General features: G+C 41.8%; 1 protein-coding gene across 14 annotated transcripts in view; it reads right to left on the minus strand.

Annotated features, from left to right (window-relative positions):
• TMEM232 (transmembrane protein 232) overlaps window positions 1-26536 on the minus strand; it is a 263478-nt gene that overhangs the window by 42444 nt on the left and 194498 nt on the right. The window contains exon 14 of one of the 14 annotated variants that reach the window (XM_070794124.1): window positions 23209-23242. The exons of the other annotated variants lie outside the window; for them this stretch is intronic. Coding sequence (XP_070650225.1) covers window positions 23209-23242 — 34 coding nt within the window. The remainder of the gene's footprint in view (window positions 1-23208; window positions 23243-26536) is intronic. 14 annotated transcript variants of the gene reach the window in all.

The following is a 26536-nucleotide window of genomic DNA, read 5'->3' on the forward strand; positions in this document are numbered from 1 at the left end:
ATATTGTCACCCTGCTTATTTAACTTATATGCAGAGTACATCATGAGAAATGCTGGACTGGAAGAAGCACAAGGTAGAATCAAGATTGCCGGGAGAAATATCAATAACCTCAGATATGCAGATGACACCACCCTTATGGTAGAAAGTGAAGAGGAACTAAAGAGTCTCTTGATGAAAGTGAAAGTAGAGAGTGAAAAAGTTGGCTTAAAGCTCAGCATTCAGAAAATGAAGATCATGGCATCCTGTCCCATCACTTCATGGATACAGATGGGGAAACAGTGGAAACAGTGTCAGACTTTTTTTGGGTGTGCTCCAAAATCACTGCAGATGGCGACTGCAGCAATGAAATTAAAAGATGCTTACTCCTCAGATGGAGAAGGCAATGGCACCCCACTCTAGTACTCTTGCCTGGAAAATCCCATGGATGGAGGAGCCTGGTGGGCTACAGTCCATGGGGTCGCTAAGAGTCGGACACGACTGAAGCGACTTAGCAGTAGTAGTAGTAGTACTCCTCAGAAGGAAAGTTATGACCAACCTAGAGAGCATATTAGAAAGCAGAGACATTACTTTTCCAACAAAAGTCCAGCTAGCCAAGGCTGGTTTTTCCAGTGGTCATGTATGGATGTGAAAGTTGGAGTATAAAGAAAGCTGAGCGCTGAAGATTTGATGCTTTTAAACTGTGGTGTTGGAGAAGACTCTTGAGAGTCCCTTGAACTGCAAGGAGATCCAAGCAGTCCATCCTAAAGGAGATCAGTCCTGGGTGTTCATTGGAAGGACTGATGTTGAGGCTGAAACTCCAATCCTTTGGCCACGTCATGCGAAGAGCTGACTCATTAGAAAAGACCCTGATGCTGGGAAAGATTGAGAGCAGGAGGAGAAGGGGATGACAGAGGATGAGATGGCTGGATGGCATCACCAACTCCACAGATATGAGTTTGAGTGAACTCCGGGAGTTGGTGACGGACAGGGAGGCCTGGCGTGCTGCGGTTCATGGGGTCGCGGAGAGTCGGACAGGACTGAGCGACTTAACTGAACTGAACTGTACCTGGCCCACTGTTTCCTCCCGACTCCTGTTTCCTCCCAGCCCGTCGCGCTCCATCAGCCCCGCGGTTCCTTCCCTCCACCCACCTTGCCCGCGTCTCCTCTCATCTCAAGTTCTCCAGTCACCTGGCCTTCCTTCCGCCCCTCTCACGGGCCAGGCCGCCCAGTCCTCACCCAGGGCCTTGGCGCTTGCACTCCGAAGCAGGCATCCTCCAGGCCTTAGCTCCATTGATACCTCTCCTGACCACGCTCCACAAGGAGGGAAGCCCCAGTCTGACCAATTTTCCAGGGCAGTATTTGAACTCTATTCGTGGAACTTAGGACTTCCCTGGTGGCTCAGACTGTTTGCAATGCAGGAGACCTGGGTTTGACCCCTGGGTCGGGAAGATCTTCTGGAGAAGGAAATGGCAGCCCACTCCAGTACTCTCGCCTGGAAAATCCCATTGACAGACGGAGCATGGTAGGCTACAGTCCATGGGGTAGTAAAGAGTCAGACACGACTGAGTGACTTCACTCACTCACTCATGGAACTTAACTACACAGTGACTTAACGATAATATAGATACTTTTATCCCCCCATTAAAAGAGCCATAGAGGAGACAGTTGCCTCTTTAATCCGTCTCAACAGAGTACAGTGCCTGCTGAATTGTACGTGCTCAGTAAGAATTTATTAAACAGGTGACAAATGAACAAAAAACTACACAGGAAATACAGTCTTGTAATGTCGTTTCTACTCAACAGTGCTATCCTACTACTCAGCGCGTGTGACGATGTTGATGCTGACTGAATTGTGAAAGAGCCAGGGAGAGGAGTGCAAGGGGAAACGCTCAAGGCCGGGTGAGCCGTCACTCGACCAGACTGAGTCTGGGGTCTGGACTTGCACTGCCAGTTTGCTCCAAATGCCATTCACCGACAGGCGGCTGCAAACGGAAGCCTGCGGCAAATGATTTTAAACAGACGCCTGGGAGTCCAGCCCTTCCAGCGCCCGGGATGACCCTTAAGCTCGGATGTATGCAGGTGAACCTCAAGCATCAGTCAGGATATACAGTTCTCACATTTAGGGACATCATCTTTATACAAGAGAAATCATTCTATATAAAAATAATTGAATAAAAAAAGTAATGAGATCATACGAATCACCATACCATTTGGAAACACCTGGGAGTTGAACCTGTGTATGCCAGGAACTAACCGAATATTATATACCATGAACCTACTCTAAAATCCCTTGCTTCCAAGAGAACTAAACTGCAAGTGTTTGCCAAGGACCTTGGCATGACACAGCAAAAGCGGAGCCTGCTGGTGCCTGTCCGGGTAATGCTCACGCGGGAAGCCAGCAAAAGCCTGGGACTGGCTGGCCCAGGTCAGCACATCCTTATAAGCAGACAGCTGTCCTGAAGAAAAGTGAGGCCATCCAACAGATCACACCAAGGAAAGCAGTACCAATGCAGATGCAGAGTGAAAAGCTGTCTTCTTTTTTCCGTGACTGCATTAGCACATTGTCAAATAATAGCAAAGACGGGCAAATCTGGGTCAAGATCGGCCTGCCGGGGAAGCTGTCTTGATAAAATGTTATATCAGTGAGGCATCAAACTGGGAGTTCCTCGGAGCTGTGGTGTTGTCCAGCTTTCTATTTGTCACTGGGACCTCCACCTGACAGCTGTCACATTCAGCTTCTTAAGCCACTCCGTCAGGGTCATCTGTGATGGGTGGTTAATGTCATATGACAAAGCAGAGTCCATGAGAGGGCGGTCTGGAGCCCAGTCCCTTTTCCAGCCCTGAAGTCAGCCTGCCAAGCATTGCAGATGGGTCCAGTTTCAGTATAGGGGTCTGCATGTACCAGAATATTACGTTATAAGCCTCCCTAGTATATCGTTTATTTAATGAAATAGAGGTGGTGGTTGTGCTTTAGTCACTAAGTCGTGTCCGACTCGTGACCCCATGGACTGTAGCCTGCCAGGCTCCTCTGTCCATGGGATTTTCCAGCCAAGAATTTAATGAAGACTTTCATATTATTCATTTATTATTGACTAGCATCTCAGTATTCTGGCATATAAATAAATGTTTAAACTTCTGCTTCAGCAGTCTGACAATTCAAAAAATTTAACACATATACACAACCATTAACTTAGTAACTTGAACTAAATAAAAAAATAAAATGTGTCCAATCACGTATCTACAAATTCATTCATTACTGCACTATTAATAAAAGTAAAACATTTGGAAATTAACTGAATGACCAATGATAGCGAATTGATTAAATGAGCCATGATTCCTATATGCCATATGATATTCAATACTATTTATTGATTACAAAAAGAATAGTTCACTTATTGACACATTTCCCCAATATTTACTGCATCAGCTTTTGCTCTAGTAATGCAATAGGACAAACAACAGAAAAATCCCTGCTCTCATGATGTTTTTATTCTTTTTTTTTTTTTTTTAACGTTTTCATTCTAGAGGGGTTTGATAAGTTGGGAGAAAACTTCACATTATATAAATAACCAAAAAGAGAAGATCAAAAAATATATATACAAAATAATCTCAGTTATGTAGAATAAAAATCTACTTAGTAAGTGAATACTGCTATTTGAATAGAAAGCATTTGTGGAGAGACTGGGTGTTCCCTGAGACAACACAATAGTCCCTGACAGACCGCCACAGTTTTGTTACCTCAAGGCTTCCCTCAGCTCCATTGGTAAAGAATCCACCTGCAATGCAGGAGACCCCTGTTTGATTCTTGGATCAGGAAGATCCACTGGAGAAGGGATAGGCTACCTGCTCCAGTATTCTTGGGCTTCCCTTGTGGCTCGGCTGGTAAAGAATCCACCTGCAATGTGGGAGACCTGGGTTTGATCCCTGGGTTGGGAAGGTCCCCTGGAGAAGGGAAAGGCTACTCACTCCAGTATTCTGACCTGGAGAATTCCATGGACTATATAGTCCATGGGGTCACATAGAGTCGGACACGACTGAGTGACTTTCACTTTCACTTTCTTTCACTTTCAGTATGTCTGAGACACTGCAGGTTACATCTCTGAAGGAAAGTTGATCACTCTCTCATATAAACTCATACAAGCCAAATTTTTAAAAAATAGATGTACGAAACAGAACGCCAAGATGTTGATTTAAAAAGAAAACTAATTTAGCAATATAATCTCTCTTTTTTGGCAAATCCACACATGAAATCAGTTTTTTTAAGTGTGTATATGAGCAAAAGATCAGAGGAAAGGAAAATAGAAGACAGTTGATTTCTTTAGTGCTAAGTTTTATCTACTTCCACTGGGGATGATTGGCCTCCTAAATTTATATCTTTTTTTCAGTTGAAGTATAATTGATGTATAACAAGTGTACAATATAGTGATTCACAATTTTTAAACATTACACTCCATTTATAGCTATAAAATATGGGCTGCAACCCCATGTTGTGTACTATATCCTTGTAGCTTATTTTGTATACCTAATAGTGTGACCTCTCAGTAGAGGGATGGGGATTAAGAGGTACACGCTTTTTTCTTTTTTTTAATTTTATTATTTTTTAAAATATAAATTTATTTTAATTGGAGGTTAATTACTTTACAATATTGTATTGGTTTTGCCATATATCAACATGAACCCGCCACAGGTATACACATGTTCCCCATCCTAACATGTTTTTTCTTTAGATGAGTTTATTCACTCAGAGTTAAATAACTTGATTGAATGAGGACCTTTTGGTATGCATAATGTCTCTCCGTATCCATTAATGGACTTATTTCTAGGTTTTGAAGCTTGTGGGACAGTGATGGCATCTGAGTGCTGGTTAAGGTGTGGTGTATGGTCGCTACTGGATAAACTACCCCCAGAAAATAGATCTGAGGGGAACGTACTAAAGTAGTGATAAAGATTACCTAAGGTTGATAGGAAAAGCGGTAACTGAGGGCTTACTTCCTTTTCCCAATTTTTATGAAAAATATATATTATGTTTATAACTAGAGTAACAGTTAAAGAAGGTAAGTGACAGAACAATATTCTCAGCACGAAGTTGGGGAAAACTAGCTTAAATCGTTCAGCTAGTGCTGCTAAAACAACGAAGACTGGGAAAGAAAGAATAGGCCCATAGGGAGGTGGGCTGACACTGTGCATATGCTATTTGTCCAGGGAACTTGCCAATTCTGAGCACAGATGTAGAGACTAGAAATCTAGGTTTTGCCTGGGTAGAGGCCTACTGGTGGGGTGGGGGGAGGTAGGCAGGGGCAGAAAAATGAGGGGAACTTTTGGTGGTCTTCTAAGACTGGAGAGAGAAAACAGAATAACTGATGGGCTTTGAAGTCCAGCCCGTTTTTCTGTAGAGGTGTGGCCAAATGCCGGAGCTTTGCAGCAGGCGACGCTCGCACACCAGCAGAAAGCCCGCAAAGTCGGAGCAGCATTTGTAGCCTGGTTTCAAACTATGAAAGCCCTCAGTTCCACACCTCATGAAATATTTCAAAAAGCTTGCAAACAAAAGTAAGGTAAATACAAGGAAAATAATACACAGGCATATCATGTTAAACCTGGTGAAAACAAAAGATGAAAATCTCCAAATAAGATCCGTATTTGTTTGCTGGGGTTGCTATAAAAACATCATTGCCTCTAAGTGGCTTGAACAATCTGAGTTTATTGTCTCACAGTTTGGGAGGTTAAAGACAAATCGAGGTGTCAGTGGGATTGTTTTCTTCTGAGAGCCACGAGGGAGGCGTGTGCTCTGTGGCGCTTGCCGAGCTTCGGTGGCGTTCTGGCCATCTCCAGAGCTCCTTGGATTCGGCTGCATCGTGTGATAGCTGCCTTTATCTTCACATGCCATTCTCCCCGTGTGTGCGTACGTGACCACATTCTCCCTTTTTATAAAACCATTAGCTATACTGGATTACAGGCCCACTCTACTTCAGTATGAACTTATCCTATCTGATTCTGTCTGCAATATCCCCATTTTAAAATAAAATACTTAGTACTCACATTCTGAGCACTAAGGGATAGGGCTTTACCACATTAACTTGGGGGAGAAACAAGTGAACTTGCACTTCACAGGTGCTGCAAGTGGTAAAGAGTACATTAGCCAATGCAGGAAACGTAGAGACATAAGAGACTCGGGTTCAATCCCTAGGTTGGGAAGATTTCCTGGAGGAGGACACGGCAACCTGTTTCAGTATCCTTGCCTGGAGAGTCCCACGGACAGAGGAGTCTGGTGAGCTATAGTCCACAGGACCACAAAGAGCTGGCCACAACTGCAGCGACTCAGCACTCACGCACAAATGAACTCATAACAAATGATGCCTTGCTGCTAAGTCACTGCTGCTAAGTCACTTCAGTCATGTCCGACTCTGTGCGACCCCATAGACGGCAGCCCACAAGACTCCCCCGTCCCTGGGATTCTCCAGGCAAGGACACTGGAGTGGGTTGCCATTTCCTTCTCTAATGCATGAAAGTGAAAAGTGAAAGTCAAGTCACTCAGTCGTATCTGACTCTTAGTGACCCCATGGACTGCAGCCCACCAGGCTTCTCCGTCCATAGGATTTTCCAGGCAAAAGTACTGGACTGGGGTGCCACTGCCTTCTCCGTAATGATGCCTTAAATAAATTTATATCTTTAAACATCAATGTAGCAAACAAAGACTAATAATAACAACATTCCTTATGAACAAGGATATAATAATGCTAGTGAAACATTAGCAAATCTATTTGAGTGATATATAAGAACCAAAATATATCGTGGTCATATGGGTGTAATATCAGAAATATACAAGTTTAACTGATTAGAAGTCAAAAGTCAGTTTAACTCAATTCAACGGAAAAGAGGAAACTATATGATTCTTTTGATACATGCATTACATGTTTGAGAAAGCCCAAGATCTTTTCATAATGAAAAAAAGAAGTCTTAGCAAATTAGGAATAACAGTTACTTCTTAACTTGATAAAGATGATTTTCTAAAACCTGCAGCGAGTCCTACACTTAATGGTGATTTACTGACACCTTTATCCATGGAACTGGGAAAGATTCAGGAAATGCATACTATCATCACTTCTATTCAGGGATAAATTGGAGGTCCTAGCCAATGTAATGAGAAGAGACAAGTGCATAAAAACCATAAGAGCTGGGATGGAGGAAAGAAGAAAAGCAGCATTATCCTTAGTAACTTTTTTTTGGCCGCACCGCATTACTTGCTTAGTTGCCTGACCAGGGATTGAACCCAGACCCACAGCACTGAAAGTGCCAAGTCTAACCACTGGGCCACCAGGGAACTCCCTCTCGGTGACTTTTACGCACGGAAGATAAAGATATCCACAGATAAGTTTTAGACTTTATATCTATATTTAACTAGCCAGCTGTATACACAGCCAATGTACAAAAGCACTGTCATTTATTTAGAACAAATAGCCAATGAAATTTTGAAAAGATACCATTTACAAATATAAAAAAATCAAATGTCTAGACATGATGCTAAGAAAAAATATTTCAGACTTCTATACTGAATATTATCGGAAATTAGGGAACATCTCAATAAATTCAGGAACATAGTATGCTCATTCTCTAGTTAATTCCTATGTTCAGCATTCATAAACTGATGCTAAGACTTGTGCAGAAATTAAAAGGACCTGAAGAGACTTCAGGCAATCCTGAAGTAGAAGAATAAACCTTTTAATCAAGGTGTTACAGAAATTAAAAAGTTATAGAATTTAAAAAGATATTAGTTAAAGATAGTAAGGTAGACCAATGGAATGAAACACAGTATGAAGATGACCACTATCCACAGGTATTTGATTTATGACAAAAGTGGTCCCACAGGCAATGAGCAAAGGCTGCCGTTTTTCTCCTTTTTTCAATCACTGGCTGGATTCATTCATGTACAAAGAAAAATTTCGATACTTATGACACTATTCACACCACTCAAAATTCCTCTCCTTACAGATTGTAGCTTTGATAAGAATGACAGCTTCCAGGCAAGACGAAGTAACAGCCCTTCATTTACACTCTTACCTAAAAATTGTTTTTTTAAGGCAGAAGAAAAAATAGATATTTTTAAAACATGAGCGTCAAACTACGACGGACAGTCATACCCCACGACAGGAAGGGACGACCCAAGCGATCTGACTTACTGCCCAGCGGAAGTCAGCAGACGGTGGTGTCGGAGAGCAGAACCCAGACAGGACTCGGCGGCCTGCTGAATTGAGGAGAGGGACCGGGGTATCGTGAAGACCAAAACTGTTGGAGTTCACAGGGCAAGACACCAGAGAGGAGAGAGCGAACAGAGACAGAGCTCTGGGGACCTCCCGGGGACCCCTCAGGCGAAGGCGGATCAGCACGTGCATTTGAGGGCACCGCAGGGACTGGAAACGAATTAGAGAAACCAATCCTTGGAGCTCACGCTGGGTCAGAGGTAGAAAAAACTCGTATTTCATGAGCTTCACATCAAGTCCTTTTGCCTCAGTAGCGGGAAAAAATTAGCCCCAGTTTAAAAGCAGGTTAAACGTCTTCCCTGACAAAGCTTAAAACGGAGACACAAGGGCTTCCCTGGGGGCCCAGTGCAGGAGACTTGCGTTCTCGCCCTGATCCTGGAAAACCGCACGTGCCACGGAACAGCCGAGACCAAGCACCGGAACTGAGCCGGGGCTCTAGCGCCGGGAGCCCCGGCCACCGAAGGCCACACGCCCAGGGCCCGGGCGCTGCGCTGGAAGGAGCGGCCACCGTGAGAAGTCCACGCGCCACAGCAGAGGGCCGCCTCCGCCGCCGCACCGAGAGGAGGCTGTGCGGCAGCAAGGGCCCAGCACAGCCCCAAACAAATCATTTAAAAGATAGAATAAGGCTGAGACCCCAGAGGATCAAACTCCAAGTCACTTCACTATGTACCAGGATAAAACTTAACAATAAATAAAATTTACCATTTCTGGCATCAAATAAAAAAAAAATTATGAGGTGTGTAAATAAGCAGGAAAATGCATCCCATTATAAGGAGAAAAATCAATCAAAACTGATCCAATGACGACATAGGTTATAGAATTAGTAGACAAGGACAGTAAACGTTATTGTGAGTATACCCCATACATTCAAGTTGCTGAGGGAAAGAATGGACATACTACAAAGAAACCTGGAAGACAAAAGTGACCGAAATCAAGCTTCTGGAAATAAAAAGTCCAGGGATCTGAAAAGCCATTTTCTGGGATTAATGGGATAATAAACACTCCAAAAGAGAAGATCTCGTAAATTTAAAGATTTATCAATAGAAACTTAACACAGAAACACAAAGGGGAAAGAAGCCAAGATGAGCATAGCTTCATTTCAGGACACTGTGGAAAGTTTTCAAATGGCTGAACATGGAGAAAAGGAGAAACGGAGGGGAAATAAAAATAAATAAATAATGGCCAGATTTTTTTTCAAATTGTTGAAAACTACTAATCCAGAAATCCAATAAGCTCAAGAAAGCCTAAGCAAAGAAATATAAAATTCACCAAGGCATAACAAAATTATGCCAAGGCGCAACACCTTTGCAAATCACCTTGCAAATGCGATACGCACGACATGCAAATACCTAACACACCTGGCGATATGCCTTGCAAATCACCAAGCGTAACGAAATTACTGAGAAGCAAGTGATAAAGAGAAAGATATGAAAAGCGAAGAAAAAAATATAGAGTATGTACAGAGAAACAAAGATAATGACGACAGCGGGCTTTACCTAAGTTACACAGCTCGAGCAAAACAGAAAAAAATGAAAGATGGAAGTCAGGGGAACATGTTTAAAGTCCTGAAACAAAAAACCAACACAAAAAAAGCCCTATCAGCAAAGACTTCTTTACCCACAGAAAATATCTTTCAAAGTTTAAGACAGAATAAATAATTTTCCAGACTTAAGAAACGTTAAAGAATTCATCACCAGAAGGCCTGCCTATTTTGCATCACAAGAGATATAAAAAGAACTTCTTCAGGTAAAAGGAAAAGGGTGCCAGACAGAACCCTGGATTTCACGAAGGAATTCAGAGCACCAGAAACTGCAGCAGCACGGGCAAATGCGAAATCTGGCTGTCCTCGGTGGGAGAAACCACCAGCCTGTGGCTGGGCACCACGGTCGCCAGAAAGCTTAACGTCCAGACAAAGGTCAGTGTGAGCAGGGCGCCAGATGGGAGCGCATCGCCACGTTCTCCTCTCCTCCTTTTCATTACTCTGCTTTCATGGTTGGACCTGCAGCAAGCAGTGATCGTGTTTTCATCTTTTGCTACAACCTACATTATATTTCAGCTACTGTGTAGAAAGAGCTTTTACCACTGATGGGGCAGGATGCTCAGAACCGAGGTTCAAGAGGCCACAGTCTCCACAGTAGCATCTAGTCTGGCCGCACCCAACCCACTCTATGTCAAACGATGATCCAAATATAACAAGACGCTGACATTTTATCAGGTCAGTACCTGTCTGTAAACTATAACGTGCACTCTTTCAGGAGTGAAGAGTCCGCCTGCCAATGCAGGAGCCTCAGGAGACCCGGATTCCATCCCTGGGTCAGTAAGACCCCCTGGAGGAGGAAATGGCAACCCACTCCAGTATTCGTGCCTGGATAATCTGATGGACAGAGGAGCCTGGCGGGCTACAGTCCATGGGGCTGCAGACAGTTGAACACCACTGAAGCTGCTGAGCATGCATGCAGGCAAGCACTCTTTCCACAGCCTTACCTGGGAGCAGAGAAAGAGGCTACTGTTACAGTTGTTGTTGTAATTAAATTCCTTTATCTTGATGATTGTCAGAAGGCCTAGTTAGCGCATCAAAGGATGCTTGAAAGCAAGTTTCTTAGAAGAAAGGTGCTTTTATTTAGAAAATACATGTCAGGACTTGACCTTTTATTTTCGAATAAGAATTTGAAATTATTAAAATGAAATTGGCTCTTGAGGTAAAGAATTATTTTTCTCTAGTAATGCTATTGAGTGTATAAATGCCTTAATGATAGGCACTATTTCACGAAACTCGTATGTGGAACACATAAGGCAGACAGCATTACTCCGATTTCACATTAAGAAATTGAGGCTCTGAGGTAACAGGCCCACTGCTTAAACATACATAGCTAATAAGTGATTGAACTAAAACTGGAACTCAAGTTTTTCAATAATAATTAAAGTATCATTAATGCTATATTGCAGCTACTACATGACATATACTGCTAATGAATTTAACCTGAACAATTGACTCTTATGTGAAAATCATTTTAAAAATTATAATTCTTTAAATTTAAAGGGGAGTAACAGAGAAAAATGTTGGCTTATTCAGTATTGATTTTAATGTCAGAATCATGGTCTCTATTTAACTATCAAACTATTTCAGTTTTCCAGACATGTTAACCTAATTGAGTTGCTGTCCGTTAAATTTAATCAAAAGCACTGGGGAAAACATTTTTCATTCTTGTAAAGACTGAAATCATGATTCAGTGGCTCACTCTTTCAAACAAATTTGCTCCAGTATGATATGTCTCCTACTTTTTCAAAATAATTTAAAGTACTTCAAATTATAATTACTTGTATCCTTAAAGGAATCATTTTTGCCAGGAGTCCCAATTTAGCCCTATTAATAAATCAATTAGAATGCTTGTTGAACATTTATTTCCAGATTAATGCATAAAGCATAGGAATAAAATATATTATCCTAGGTTTTAACAGACTGACAATCTAAAGTTGGATATAACACAAGGGAAATATTGGCTTAAAAGGATAAGGCGATGATAAAGAAAAATTAACTTTTAACAATAAGGAGTAATAACAAAAGGTAATAAAATTATCAGCATAAAGCCATATTAAAACATTCTAGGTCTAAACTATAGAACATGCATGGACATGAATTTGAGCAAACTCCTAGAGATCGTGGAGGCCAGAGGAGGTTGGCATGCTGCAGTCCACGGGATCAGAGAGTCAGAGACGACTAGCAACTGAACAGTAGCAACAGAACTACAGAGCTACTCTGTAGTAGTAAGTGCTAAAGGCAAGTGCTGTGAGGCTCCTGAGTTGGGAAAATTATGGGGGCTAGGATGTCCAGCAGCCATCATGGACTCCAGGAATTACTCTGCAAATGGACATTGCCTGGGTGACGGGTAAATTAGGGCTTTTTTAACCCTTGGATAGAGATATTCTTATTATCATTGTAGAGATCCGTAATATGTCAAGATCCCCTCTACTTCTCTACTCAGGAAGAAAGGGTCTCCTCATCGGTAAATCATTCATTCAGTGAGGTAAAATATTAGGTTAACAGTAAAGCATAGTCTGGATTGATTACCAGGATGAAAGATGATGATGACTTGGGAATAACAGTAGGGATGGACATATATGGATGTACACTAGTGTATTTTGTATAGAAGTCTGCTACTGAATTGAATATACTGCTAAGGAGAAAACTTGAAGAGGAAAATCAACATATACTATTTAGCTGTATTGTTCATTTGAGTAATTCAAGTTTCATAGCTTCAAATAGCAAAGACCTTCCTTTGTATATTTCTTCATTTTTCCCCTTCCATTTGATTTATAAGTAAAGAAGAGTGTTAATTATTAGCAGTTTGGACCAGAGACAAAGTTTTAAATATCTTTTCATTAAGGAAGCTACAGAATACCAAAGTCAGGATTTGGAATGTACTCAAAAAGAGGAGAATAAAAAAGGGGGAAAGACTCAGGATCAATAATCGATCAAATAAAATTCATAAAACCTAAAGTTAATTTTAAATAATTTTAAGGTACTTATTGGAGAAGGAAATGGCAGTCCACTCCAGTATTCTTGGCTGGAAAATTCCATGGACAGAGGAGCCTGGCGGGCTATAGCCATGGGGTTGCAAGCGTTGAACACAACTTAGCGACTAAACCACTGCCAAGACACTTATAAAAATCAATATAGAAACGTTAAGATAATTATTACAGCTCAGTTCAGTCACTCGGTCGGGTCACTCTCTGTGACCCCATGGACTGCAGCACGCCAGGCCTCCCCATCCATCACCAACTCCTGGAGTTTACCCAGACTCATGTCCATCGAGTCGGTGATGCCATCCAACCATCTCATCCTCTGTCACCCCCTTCTCCTCTTGCCCTCAATCTTTCCCAGCATCAGCGTCTTTTCAAATGAGTCAGCTATTCACATCAAGTGGCCAAAGTATTGGAGTTTCAGCTTCAACATCTGTCTTTCCAATGAATATTCAAGACTGATCTCCTTTAGGATGGACTGGTTGGATCTCCTTCCAGTCCAAGGGACTGTCAAGAGTCTTCTCCAACACCAGAGTTCAAAAGCATCAATTCTTCGGTGCTCAGCTTTCTTTGTAGTTCAACTCTCACATCCATACATGACACTGGAGAAACCATAGCTTTGTCTAGACAGACCTTTGTTGGCAAAGTAATGTCTCTGCTTTTTAATATGCTGTCTAGGTTGGTCATAGCTTTTCTTCCAAGAAGCAAGCATCTTTTAATTTCATGGCTGCAGTCACCATCTGCAGTGATTTGGGAGCCCAAGAAAAAAAGTCTGTCACTGTTTCCACTGTTTCCCCATCTATTTGCCATGAAGTGATAGAACTGGATGCCATGATCTTAGTTTTCTGAGTGTTGAGCTGTAAGCCAGCTTTTTCACTCTCCAAGTCTTTCACTTTCAGCAAGAGGCTCTTTAGTTCTACTTCTCTTTCTGCCTTAAGGGTGGTGTCATCTGCATATCAAGGTTATTCTAAAATAATTATTTAGAAAAACTAAAATTATGTGAACATTATACAATCTATGATCGATTTTGCTGTGAATCTAAAACTTTTCTAAAAATGTATTATGAAAAAAATTAATAGCATGACCCAGAATCTAAATAATCAGTTTACTCCTAACAAAAATATGGGAGGAGTGTTTGGAGAGGAAAAAAATTAAAATAATTTAATTTTTAAATTATATTGTTACAAATAAGATAGGTAATAGGTATTTAAAACAGCTATTATTTATTGAGCATTTATTATATAGCAGGAACTATTTTAAATACTTAAACTTCTTAAGTAGTAACCTGTTTTAAATGTTCTTCAAAAAAATTAAAGGAAAAGGTTTTAAACACTATAAAACTAAAAAATCACTTAAACAATTTGGCTTAAAAAATTAAGAAAATAATAAGTAAAAGATCATATTTGATTCTCCTAAAGAAAAAAAATATGCAGGTTACTAAGTTTTTCTGTCTCTCTCATGTATAAATATTATTATATTTTTTGTGTTATTTCCTCCTATTAATTTGTCTAATGTCATTTAATCCTTAGGCCAGCCAGAAGAACCTGGAATGGAAGAGGAAAATTTTTTTCTTTCCCCAGCTGGTGATGAGGATGGGATCAAGTTTACTGCTTGGATAGCACCTACCCCAAGCCTGCTGCTGTTAAAAGATCCTGGGACCTCTGACAAAAACAGAAGGTGAGAATTCTTATCAAATCCATCTCCAGGACCTCTGCCTGCAGGGTACGTTGAAAACAAGATGGCAGGAGTTCTTCTTCCCTTTTCTCAGTTTAGGTTGGCAGGAGAAAAGGTTTGTGGGGCTAGCTCCTAGAGTAAGCAACTCTTGGGGAATTTGGTGGCGCACTCTTGGTCTGTTGCTCTTTTACTTCTCAGAAATGGTTCTTACTTTTCTTGTCTCTATCTATTGTGTCATTTGTTGTAGAAGGAAATTCTACAGGGTAAGATGCATGCACAGGTTTAAAAGCCTGTTGTCTGTGCCAACCCCACAGGCTGGTGAGTTTGTGGGGGTCAGATACCAGTTTGCTGTGGTTAGCATAGCATGAGGTACAAAGTTTTTCCTAAGGGATATGCTGGAAGCCACAGTCACACCATCAGTGGGCGCAGATGAAGGATTTAACAGTCACTGGAGCACTTGCCACCTTAAAAAGGCACCCATGAAAGGACAGAGTGGTCACAGAACACGGTAGATCACACTAGGTCACTCACCAACCTCAAAATTCCATGCCATGAGGTACTCTATAAAACAACACACAAGCATCAACCTCACAGCACAACCCTCTTAGGTATTCATTTAGCTGAAAGGAACCCAGAGTCGGGGTAGTTTGTCATAAGGGAATAAATCCTTAAGGGGGCTTTTCTGTCTTAGTCTTCATTGCTTCTGCCCATTCACTGACAACCTTTCTTTCCGAGACCATCACTGGGAGTGAACTCTCTGGATCTGGTGAGGGCTGCACCCTTTGCCTTCTCTTGCAGGGATGCCTTTGGCATCTGATTCATTAGAGTGCTATTAAGGTCCTACTTGTCAATACCCAGATGATGGATCCTTTGAAGTGGAAAAACTTCTAACTTATTGAGGCAAATTTTGAGAGAACTCTCATCCTAAACAATTGTAACCACTTTAACTGGTAGGCAGAAGCCCCAGACAGTTTTAAATTCCAAAACAGCTTCATTGAAGAATGTCGGGAAAGCCTATGAAAAATTAAAAATATGAAGTGTACCTAAGCACAGCAACATAAGGCTGATGTATCTCCTATTGCTCTACTCTATCCTCCTTCATTTGGGTGCTCCTTCTAGTAACCTGTTTGGATTTCCTTTAAATTCTGAAGTGACAATTAAACTATTGACTTTGGAAATGGGATCACCATTTCCAAAGAATAGGTTCTGTCCTATTCTCTTCATACTGAAGGCCAACCAAGGTGATAATTTTTAAATTTCCTGGATTTAGCTGGCAAGACGATGGAGTAGAAAGATGTGCGCTCACCTCTTCTTACAAAAACACCAAAACCACAAAAGTGGAAGTGAAAGTTGCTCAGTCGTGTCCAACTCTTTGCAATCCCATGGACTGTCCATGGAATTCTCCAGGCCAGAATACTGGAGTGGGTGGCCTTGCCCTTCTCCAGAGGATCTGTCCAACCCAGGGATTGAATCCAAGTCTCCTGCATTGTAGGTGGATTCTTTACCAGCTGAGCCACCAGGGAAGCCCAAGAACACTGGAGTGGGTAGCCTCTCTCTTCTTCAGTGGATTTCCCAACCCAGGAATCGAACCGGGGTCTCCTGCATTGCAGGCAGACTCTTTACCAACTGCACTATCAGGGGAGCCCTCCAAAAACCCAACTTACTGCTAAACAACCATCAAGAGCAGGAGCAGCAAAAAACCATGCTGGGACCTACCAGAAAGAGACCCTACATCCAGAGACAAAGAAGAAGCCAGATGAGACAGTCAGAAGGGCACAATCGTGATAAAATCAAATCCTGTACATGTCAGGAGGGCAATGCACAGACTGGAAAATAATTACACCACAGACGTTCTCCCAGTCTGGAGCCCCACATCAGGCTTCCCAGATCGGGGTTCGGAAATGGAGGAGGAGCCTCCAGAGGATCTGGCTTTGAAGACCAGCAAGGTGTGATTGCAGGAATCCCATAGGACTGGGAGAAATGGAAACTCTACTCTTGGAGGGTGCGCACAAGGTCTTGTGCACACCAGAACCCAAGAAAAAAAGCAGGGACCTCATAGGAGCCGAGGGCGGCATTAGAGGGTCTCCTGTGGAGGCAACACGCAGCTGCGGCTCACTGCAGGACAGACTCTGGCAGCAGCAGTTCTGGTGATTACTCTGGTGTGAGCCCTGCTGAGATCAGTATTTCCTTGCCGAGACCTAGGCCCATCCAACAGCCTGTAGGCTCCAGTGCTAGGACACCTCAGACCAAACATCCGACAGGGCAGGAACACAGCCCTGCCATCAGCATGCAGACTACGTAAAGTCTTCCTGAACATGGCCCTGCCCACTGAGGGACAAGACCAGCTCCACCCGCCCGTGGGCAGAAACTCTCATCAGGAAGCCTGCACAAGCCTCTTAGACAGCCTCATCCACCAGAAGGCAGATAGAGGAAGCAGGAACTACAACTTGGCAGCCTGTAGAATAGAAAACATGCTCTCAGAAAGTTAAGACAAAATAAGATGGCAGAGGAGTATGTCTGAGATAAAGGAACAAGATAAAACCCCAGAAGAAAAACTAAGTGAAGTGGAGACTGGCAATCTACTGGAAAACGAATTCAGAGTAATGATGGTAAGGATGATCCTGAGTCTTGGAAAATAGAGGCAAGGATCAAGAAGAGGCAAGAAATGTTTAACAAAGGACTGGAAGAAATAAAGAACAGAGATGAAAAATACAGTAACTGAAATGAAAAATACATTAGATGGAATCAGTAGCAAAGTAACTGAGGCAGAAAAACAGATAAGTTAACTGAAAGACAGAACAGTGAAAATCACTGCTGTGGAACAGAATAAAGAATCAAAAGAATACATTTGAATCAGTCTAATGAGGTGGATGAAACTGGAGCCTATTACACAGAGTGAAGTAAGCCAGAAGGAAAAACACCAATACAGTATACTAATGCATATATATGGAATTTAGAAAGATGGTAACAATAACCCTGTGTACGAGACAGCAAAAGAGACAATGATGTATAGAACAGTCTTATGGACTCTGTGGGAGAGGGAGAGGGTGGGAAGATTTGGAAGAATGACATTGAAACATGTAAAATATCATGTATGAAACGAGATGCCAGTCCAGGTTCGATGCACGATACTGGATGCTTGGGGCTAGAGCACTGGGAGGACCCAGAGGGATGGTATGGGGAGGGAGGAGGGAGGAGGGTTCAGGATGGGGAACACATGTATACCTGTTGGCAAAACTAATACAATTATGTAAAGTTTAAAAATAAAAATTAAAAGAAAAAAAATTAAAAAAAAGAATCAAAAGAAATGAAGACAGTCTAAGATACTTCTGGGACAACATAAAGTATACCAACATTCCAATAACAGGAGTCCCAGAAGGAGAAGAGAGAGAGAGGAGAGAGAGAGAGAAAGGACCTGAAAAAATATTTGAAAAGGTAATAGCTAAAAACTTCCCTAACATGAGGAAGGACATGGTCACTCAACTCCTGCAGGTGCTGGATATAAATAAACCCACGGATGAACACACCCAAACACACAGGAATCAAACTGACAAAAATTAAAAAAAAAACATTAAAAGCAGCAAGGGAAAAGAAACAAATAATATACAAGGGCACTCCCATAAGGTTATCAGTTGATTTTTTCAGCATAAATTCTGCAGGCCAGAAGGGAGTGGCACAATATACTTCAAGTGATGAAAGGGAAGAACCTACAGCCAGCAATCTTCTACCCAGCGAGATTCTCATTGAAATTTGACAGAAATCAAAAGCTCAACAGAAAATCAAAAGTTAACAGAATTCAGCATCACCAGACCAGCTTTCAACAAATGCTAAAGGAACATCTCTAGGCAGAAAAGGCCACTACTAGAAAAAAGGAAAATTATGAATGGAAAAGCTTACCTATAAAGACAAACATAAAGGAAATGTAGGAAATCACCTGCATACAAATATGATGCCAAAACCAGCAATTGTGAGGAGAGCACAAATGCAGGATACTGGAAATGCATTTGAAATTAAAGGGCCAGCAATTAAAACTATTTTTTAATATAGACTAATACGGAGCTTGTTCTTTAACTCAGGAAACTATCAGTCCAAAATGGCATCAAAAAAATAAACGTAATAGTGAGACTTTAGAAGAAATCTCCTTCTGTTTTTGAGAAAAAGGTAAGATCTCATTATCCTAACTTTTTTCCAAGATAACCTAGACATCCTAGTCTAGACATAGGTAAAGAAATAGGTATATATTTATAATATTGTTATTTATAGGTTACATGATGTATACCCAGACACAACAAGAGAATCTACCATCTATCAAGACTATTAAGAGAGTTTAAATATTTTATGGGAAACAATATTAATACAGAGGGATCAACAGTTTGATGCAGTATCTAGCAAGAAGTGCTTTAATAAATTTATATAATTTCATTGAAGAATGAAAGATCTAGATAAAATAGAGACTTATCATGGAGATCAAAAATATTCTTAATTGATTGACAAACCCATTACAAGTCAAATAAAATTTCCAGCAAGACTATTTGTAACCTAAACAGACATTTCTCCAAAGAAGACACACAGATACCCAACAAACACATAAAAAGATGCTCAACATCACTCAGTATTAGAGAAATGCAAATCAAAACTACAATGAGGTATTCTCTCACATCGGTCAGAATGGCCATCATCAATAAGTCTACAAATAATAAATGCTGGAGAGGATGTGGAGAAAGGGGAACCCTCTTCTACTGTTGGTGGAAATGTAAATTAACATAGCCACTATGGATAACAATATGGAGGTTCCTTAAAAAACTAGGAATAAATCATACATATGATCCAGCAATTCTCCCACCAGACATATACCCTAAGAAAACCAAAATTCAGAGAGACACATGTACCTCATTGTTCACTGCAGCACTATTTAGAAAAAGCAGGACATGGAAACAACCTAGATGTCCATCAACAGACGAATGGATAAAGAAGATGTCGTATGTGTATACAATGGGATATTACCCAGCCATAAAAAGGAACAAATTTGAGTGAGTTGAACTGAGGTGGGTGAGCTAGAGCCTGTGATACAGAGTGAAGTAAGTCAGAAAGAGAAAAATAAATACTGCATATCAACACCTATATATGGAATCTAGAAAAATGCTGCTGATGAATGTATTTGCAGGGCAGGACTAGAGATGGAAATGTAGGCAACAGACCTGCAGACACAGGGGTGGCAGGAGAAGGCAGGGTGGATCGAGGGAGCAGCATCAGCATACACACACCGCTACGTGTAAAGCAGTGGCCAGCGGGGAGGGAAGCCTCTGCACAACGCAGGGAGCCAGCCTGGGCTCCGTGAGATGGGAGTGGGGAGGCATGGGGGGAGGCTCGAGAGGGAGGTGGTGTGCACACTCATGGCTGATTCATGTTTGTGCACAGCAGGAACCAACACGGCATTGTAAAGCAATTATCCTCCAGTCTCAAAAATAGACTATTTGTAGGACTGGACAAATTGATCCTAAGATCCATGAAAGAAGTGAAGAATCAAGAAAAGGTAAAATGTTCTACAAGAAAAACTAGAGAAGAGGATTTGTCCTATATACTCAAAGACTCATTACTAAGCTATTAGTATGATCGTTAAAGCAGTGAAGTGTTTCGGAAAGAAACAGAAAAACAAAGCACTAAATAGATAAACAAACCATATGTGTATGGTGTATGACAGACACAAATCTGTTGCAAAAGAATAGACTATTCAATAAAACGAGGCCAAGATGATTTGCATTCCATAAGGAAAAATGATGAAAATAGATCCCTTATACTGTGCACAAAAATAAAATATTCCAGATGGGTTAAAGACCAAAATGTGAAAAACAAAACTGTGAACATTTCTCAAGAAGATATGGGAGAATATTCTTAGGATATCAAGATAGGGAGGGATTTTTTGAATAAGATACAAAAATGCAGAATTATAAATTGAATTGAATTATAAATTATAAGCTGAATACACTAAACTTAGAAAATTTAATACATGAAAAGATATTCTAAAAACATTACCAAAAAATGTATATTTTTGTGAACTATCCGAGCAACATTTAAATTTAAAAATTGCATTAATGAAAAAAATTTCAAACAACAGTAGAAAAATGACACAGGCTATGGTCATGTTTTTCACTGAAGAGGATTCCAAGTAGCCAATCAACCTATTAAGAGCTGCACAACTGAAGGAATAGCAGGAGAATGCAAAGCAGAGCAACACTGGGACACCATTCATCACATTGGTGGTGAAATTTAAATCTCTTTTACTTAGGTTTTGGCAAAAAATTGGATTAGCATGAATTCTTACACACCGTTCTGTAAATTATACAATCACTTTGGAGAATAATTTGGCAATAGCTGGCAAGGCTTAATAAAGCACGCTTGTGAAAGTGTTGGTTGCTTGGTCATGCCCAATTCTTTGCGACCCCATGGACTGTAGCCCACCAGGCTACCATGTCCATGGAATTCTCCAGGCATGAATATAGGAGTGGGTAGCCTTTCCTTCTCCAGGGGACCTTCCCAACCCAGTGATCGAACCCGGGTCTCTTGCATTGCAGGCAGATTCTTTACCATCTGGGCCTCCAGGGAAGCTTCCTTCCCCGGGTGGCAGAAGCCAAAGGAGCCTGGTGGGCTCTAATCCATGGGGTCACAAAGAGTCGGACACAGCTGAAAAAGCCACACTTGTGTGACTCAACAACTCCTCTTCTACCTGTGCTCTTACTCAGGGAAGCTCTGACTCATGTTCCCAGAAAGCGTGAGCTAGAAAATTCATCCTAACTTTAGTTGGAGTTGAAAAATAAAAAAGTTGGAATTACCTAAATATTCATTTTTAACAGAAGAGATGATCTAAGGTTTAGTCACACATCTGTATACTAGACAGCAGTTAAAATGAATGAACTAGATCTATGAACAACAGCATGCTGCTGCTGCTGCTGCTAAGTCGCGTCAGTCGTGTTCGACTCTGTGCGACCCCATAGACGGCAGCCCACCAGGCTCTGCTGTCCCTGGGATTCTCCAGGCAAGAACACTGGAGTGGGTTGCCATTTCTTTCTCCAATGCATGAAAATGAAAAGTGAAAGTTAAGTCATGTCCAACTCTTAGCGACACCATGGACTGCAGCCCACCAGACTCCTCTGTCCACGGGAGTTTCCAGGCAAGAGTGCTGGAGTGGGTGCCATTGCCTTCTCCAGCAGCATAGGTAGGTCTAAAGTTTATAATGTTAGGGGAAAAAAATTCCCATGTTAGTGAATTTCAAAAACACAATATTGAGTAAAAAAGCATATTGAAAATACATAGACATATTAGAAAATTTTTAATAAAAATTTAAAGCCCTACAGAAAGGAAGTAGATTGCTTATTGACATCTAGGATAAGTAATAGACACTTGGACATGAATAATGCCCTGAAACAGAATAGTGATTAGTTCTGAAGAAAAACGGAAGGTAAATAGATGGAGAATGTACTTGCAACTATACATTTTGTTAAAGAGAAAGAAATAATATGAACAAAGAGAATAAAATGCAGAAAGAGCTCAGGTGTCCTCAAGCTGGGCACACTCGTGCGCGTGTTCTATTATCTTTGATACTTAGTTCATGTTTGGCAATTTTTTTTACATATATATTTTTTACTCTTTCAATAGGCTGCTTTATTTCATTAAATCAATTTTACTTTTCTTTTTTAAATTGAAGTTGGTTTATAATGTTAATTTCTGCCATACAGCAAAATGATTCAGTTATCCGTATATATACTTTTTAATATTCTTTTCCATTCTGGCTTATCTCAGGATATTGAATATAGTTCCTTGTGCTATACAGTAGGGCCTTGTTGCAATGCTTTAATTACATTTAGATATAAGATTTAAATATATTAATAAATATAATTGTATAAATGTAAAAAGAGCCTTCTAATTTTGATACCAAAGACAGAGAAAAATGCAGGGTAATGATGACTCGTTTGACTAGAGAAAAACTGAAAATTAACTGTCTGTATGGCTAATACAACAAGAAAGACATTCAAATATACAGTTGATCCTTGAACAGCTCAGGTCTGAACCGCACACACCCACTTATACACGGGCTTCTTTCAGCAGCAAATCCTACAGTGCTGCATGGTGACGCAGGGAGTTGGATCCTTGCGTGTGGGACTGAGCATATGGGGAAATCACACACAGGGAAGGCTGACTATAAGTTACACAGAATGTTTGACTTCAAGGGGGGTCAGTGTTCCTACCCCCCTCGTTGTTCAAGGGTCAGATGTAAATGTTTATCAGAGGAATATAATATCAACATATGGGACAGTTTAGAATTTTTAACATATCAAAAGAATTGTGAATCATTAGAAAAAGATATATAAATAGACTATCTTTTTAAAAAATGGCCAAAAGACAGGAGGCTGTGGCCAGTAAATTAGAAAATGAAAATGTCATCATGCAAATCAATTAGCAAAAACGTCACACTTGCAACTCCATAGTAATCAGAGATACGCAAATTTCAGCAATCATTATGCCATGCTTTGTACTTTAATTTTGGAAAACAAGTTAATAACACTGTGCATTAAAAGTTAATAATGCAGAGAGTGTGGGGAATGGCACATGATTTACTACTGGTGGGAAGGACAAACTGTTTAAAGATTTCTGAATGGTGGTTTGGAAGTACTTAATAACTATTAAAATACACGCCCTCTGGGAACCCTCCTACACTGTTGGCGGGAATGTAAACTGATGCAACCACTATGGAGGTTCCTTAAAATAATAAAAATAGAATTACCATGTAATCCAGCAATTCCACTCCTGGGCATATCCTGGAAAAAGATAAAAACTCTAATTTGAAAAGATACATACATCCCAGTGTTCATAGCAGCACTGTTTGCAATAGCTAAGATATGAAAGCAACCTTAATGTCCATCGATGGATGAATGGATAAAAAGATTCAGCTTATATATACAATTATACAACATGTGTACATTACCCAGACATAAGGTGGAAGGAAATAATGCCATTTGCAGCAACATGGATTTATACCAAGTGACGGGAGTCAGATACAAATATCATATAATCTATATGTGGAATCGAAGATCATGGCATCCAGTCCCATCACTTCATGGGAAATAGATGGGGAAAGAGTGGAAACAGTGTCAGACTTTATTTTTCTGGGCTCCAAAATCACTGCAGATGATGACTGCAGCCATGAAATTAAAAGACGCTTACTCCTTGGAAGGAAAGTTATGACCAACCTAGATAGAATATTCAAAAGCAGAGACATTACTTTGCCAACAAATGTTCGTCTAGTCAAGGCTATGGTTTTTCCTGTGGTCATGTATGGATGTGAGAGTTGGACTGTGAAGAAGGCTGAGCGCCGAAGAATTGATGCTTTTGAACTGTGGTGTTGGAGAAGACTCTTGAGAGTCCCTTGGACTGCAAGGAGATCCAACCAGTCCATTCTGAAGGAGATCAGGCCTGGGATTTCTTTGGAAGGAATGATGCTAAAGCTGAAACTCCAGTACTTTGGCCACCTCATGTGAAGAGTTGACTCATTGGAAAAGACTGATGCAGGGAGGGATTGGGAGCAAGAGGAGAAGGGGACGACAGAGGATGAGATGGCTGGATGGCATCACTGACTCGATGGACGTGAGTCTGGGTGAACTCTGGGAGTTGGTGACTGACAGGGAGGCCTGGCGTGCTGCGATTCATGGGGTGGCAAAGAGTCGGACACGACTGAGCGACTGATCTGATCTGATATGTGGAATCTAAAATATGATACAAATGAACTTATTTACAAGACAGAGAAAGACTCACAGGCAGAGAAAACAAGCTTATGGTTACCAAAGGAGGAAGGAGGGAGGGGAAATTGGGAGCTTGAGATGAACAGATGCAGTCTACTGATAAACAAGAATCTGACTGTACAGCACAGAACTCTATGCTCAGTATCTTGTAATAACCTATAATGGGAAAGAATCTGAAAAAGAATATATATAAAATGGATTCACTTGGCAATAAACCTGAAACACTGTAAATCAACTTTACTTCATTAAATTATTCTTAACTGTGCATCTCTGTGACCACAAGTCCATGCTTATTACACTCTTGTTCTAAGTAATAAAGAAAGATGCTCACTACTTATTCATTATAAGGATATAACTTCAGCAAACACTAATTTAAACATGTATGAATTTAACAAAATATAAATGGCCAGCAAGAGGGAAATAGTCAAATGAAATGAGTAACTAATCAAGGGTTTTTTGAAGTAATTACAAATAATGCTGCAGAAAAAAAATACTTGATCATGATATGCTGCTAAGTCACCTCAGTCGTGTCCGACTCTGTGCGACCCCATAGACGGCAGCCCACCAGGCTCCCCCGTCCCTGGGATTCCTCAGGCAAGAACACTGGAGTGGGTTGCCATTTCCTTCTCCAATGCAGGAAAGTGAAAAGTGAAAGTGAAGTCGCTCAGTCGTGTCCGACCCTCAGTGACCCCATGGACTGCAGCCTTCCAGGCGCCTCCTTCCATGGGATTTTCCAGGCAAGAGTACTGGAGTGGAGTGCCATTGCCTTCTCCAGATCATGGTATATAGATAAATGAAAAATGCACATATACATGCTCAGTCATGTCTGACTCTGCGACCCCATAGACTGTATGTAGCCCACCAAGCTCCTCTGTCCATGGTATTTTCCAGGCAAGAATACTGGAATAGGTTGCCTACTCCAGGGGATCTTCCCCACTCAGGGATCGAACCTGCGTTTCTTGCATCTCCTGCATTGGCAGGCTGATTCTTTACCACTGCACCACCAAGAAGGCAAGCTGTAAAACTCTAAAACAGTGTGTCAAATACAGCCCCACTTTTTATATGTACAGACTTCATGGTGAGTGTAATTCATTGTGTATATTTAATAGTGTGTTATATTTGGTTCGTGTGTGGGTATTTGTATACATAATGTTGAAAGAACAGAATTCTGCAGTGTATAAAAAATATATCACTTTAATTCCCTCCAGGCTCTCCTTTCCAACTGGTTTTTAGCTGGATCTAGATCTCTCCAGTATCTTAGATCAGGCCAGGCCAGGCCAGGCCAGATCTAGTGCTTTATGATCACTTTAGAAAAAATACTTCTTCAATCACTTTAGTTTTAGCTTCAGTTATTAAAAGTCAAATTTAATGGGCAAACTTCATTAGATCACTATTGCTTAGCTTGGAAGCCGCTAAGGATGGTGGGCACAAATGACTTCTTTCTCTCCAGAAGCCTTCGCTTGCTGACCCTGGCTCCCTCCCAGGGTGGGCGGACGGAAGTAGCGGAAGTGGGAGAGGAGGGGAAGGTCAGAACGATTGCTGTTGCCCGAGCTACCCTGCCGCGGCACAGCTGCCCTCGGAGCCTGTCCGACTCTTTGCGACCCCGTGGACTGTAGCCCGCCAGGCTCCTCCGTCCATGGGATTCTCCAGGCAGGAACCCTGGAGTGAGGAGCCATGCCCTCCTCCAGAGAATCTTCCTGACCCAAGGATCGAACCCCGGACTCCCGCGTTGCAGGCGGTGCTTTCACTGTCTGAGCCAGCAGGGATGCTCCCTCGGAGCCACAGGCCTTAAACGTGCTTCCTGGAGATCCTCAGAGGGCAGGACCTCCACGTGGCTCCTCTAGCTCCCGAGACCATCGCTGCGCCGCTCAGCCGCTGCCTTCCTGCAGTCCTGCCCGCTGAACGCCTCACTCCTGGACGGCCCTTCTCTCGACCCTGAAAAACACTGTGTGTCCTCCCGGCCTGACGCCTTTCACAAAGTGCCGAGAACGCTAAATGAGCCCCCTGCCCTGCCCTCGCGATGACGCCAGAGCAGACTCTCCCGAGAGGGCGGACACAGACCGCAGCCTCCTCCAAAGGCGTCGCGCCCCCCGAACCCCTCGTGGCTGCTGTTCAGTCACTACGTCGGTCCGACTCTGTGCGACCCCGCGGACTGTAGCCCTCCAGGCTCCTCTGCCCATGGGACTTCCCGGGGAAGAACACTGAGTGGGTTGCCATGCCCTCCTCCAGGGGACCTTCCTGACCCCCCGGGACCGAACTGGCATCTCCTGCACTGCAGGCGGATTCTTTACCGCTGAGCCACCGGGGAAGTCC

The sequence above is a fragment of the Bos indicus genome, chromosome 7 (assembly GCF_029378745.1).
Source record: "Bos indicus isolate NIAB-ARS_2022 breed Sahiwal x Tharparkar chromosome 7, NIAB-ARS_B.indTharparkar_mat_pri_1.0, whole genome shotgun sequence".
Taxonomy (NCBI): domain Eukaryota; kingdom Metazoa; phylum Chordata; class Mammalia; order Artiodactyla; family Bovidae; genus Bos; species Bos indicus.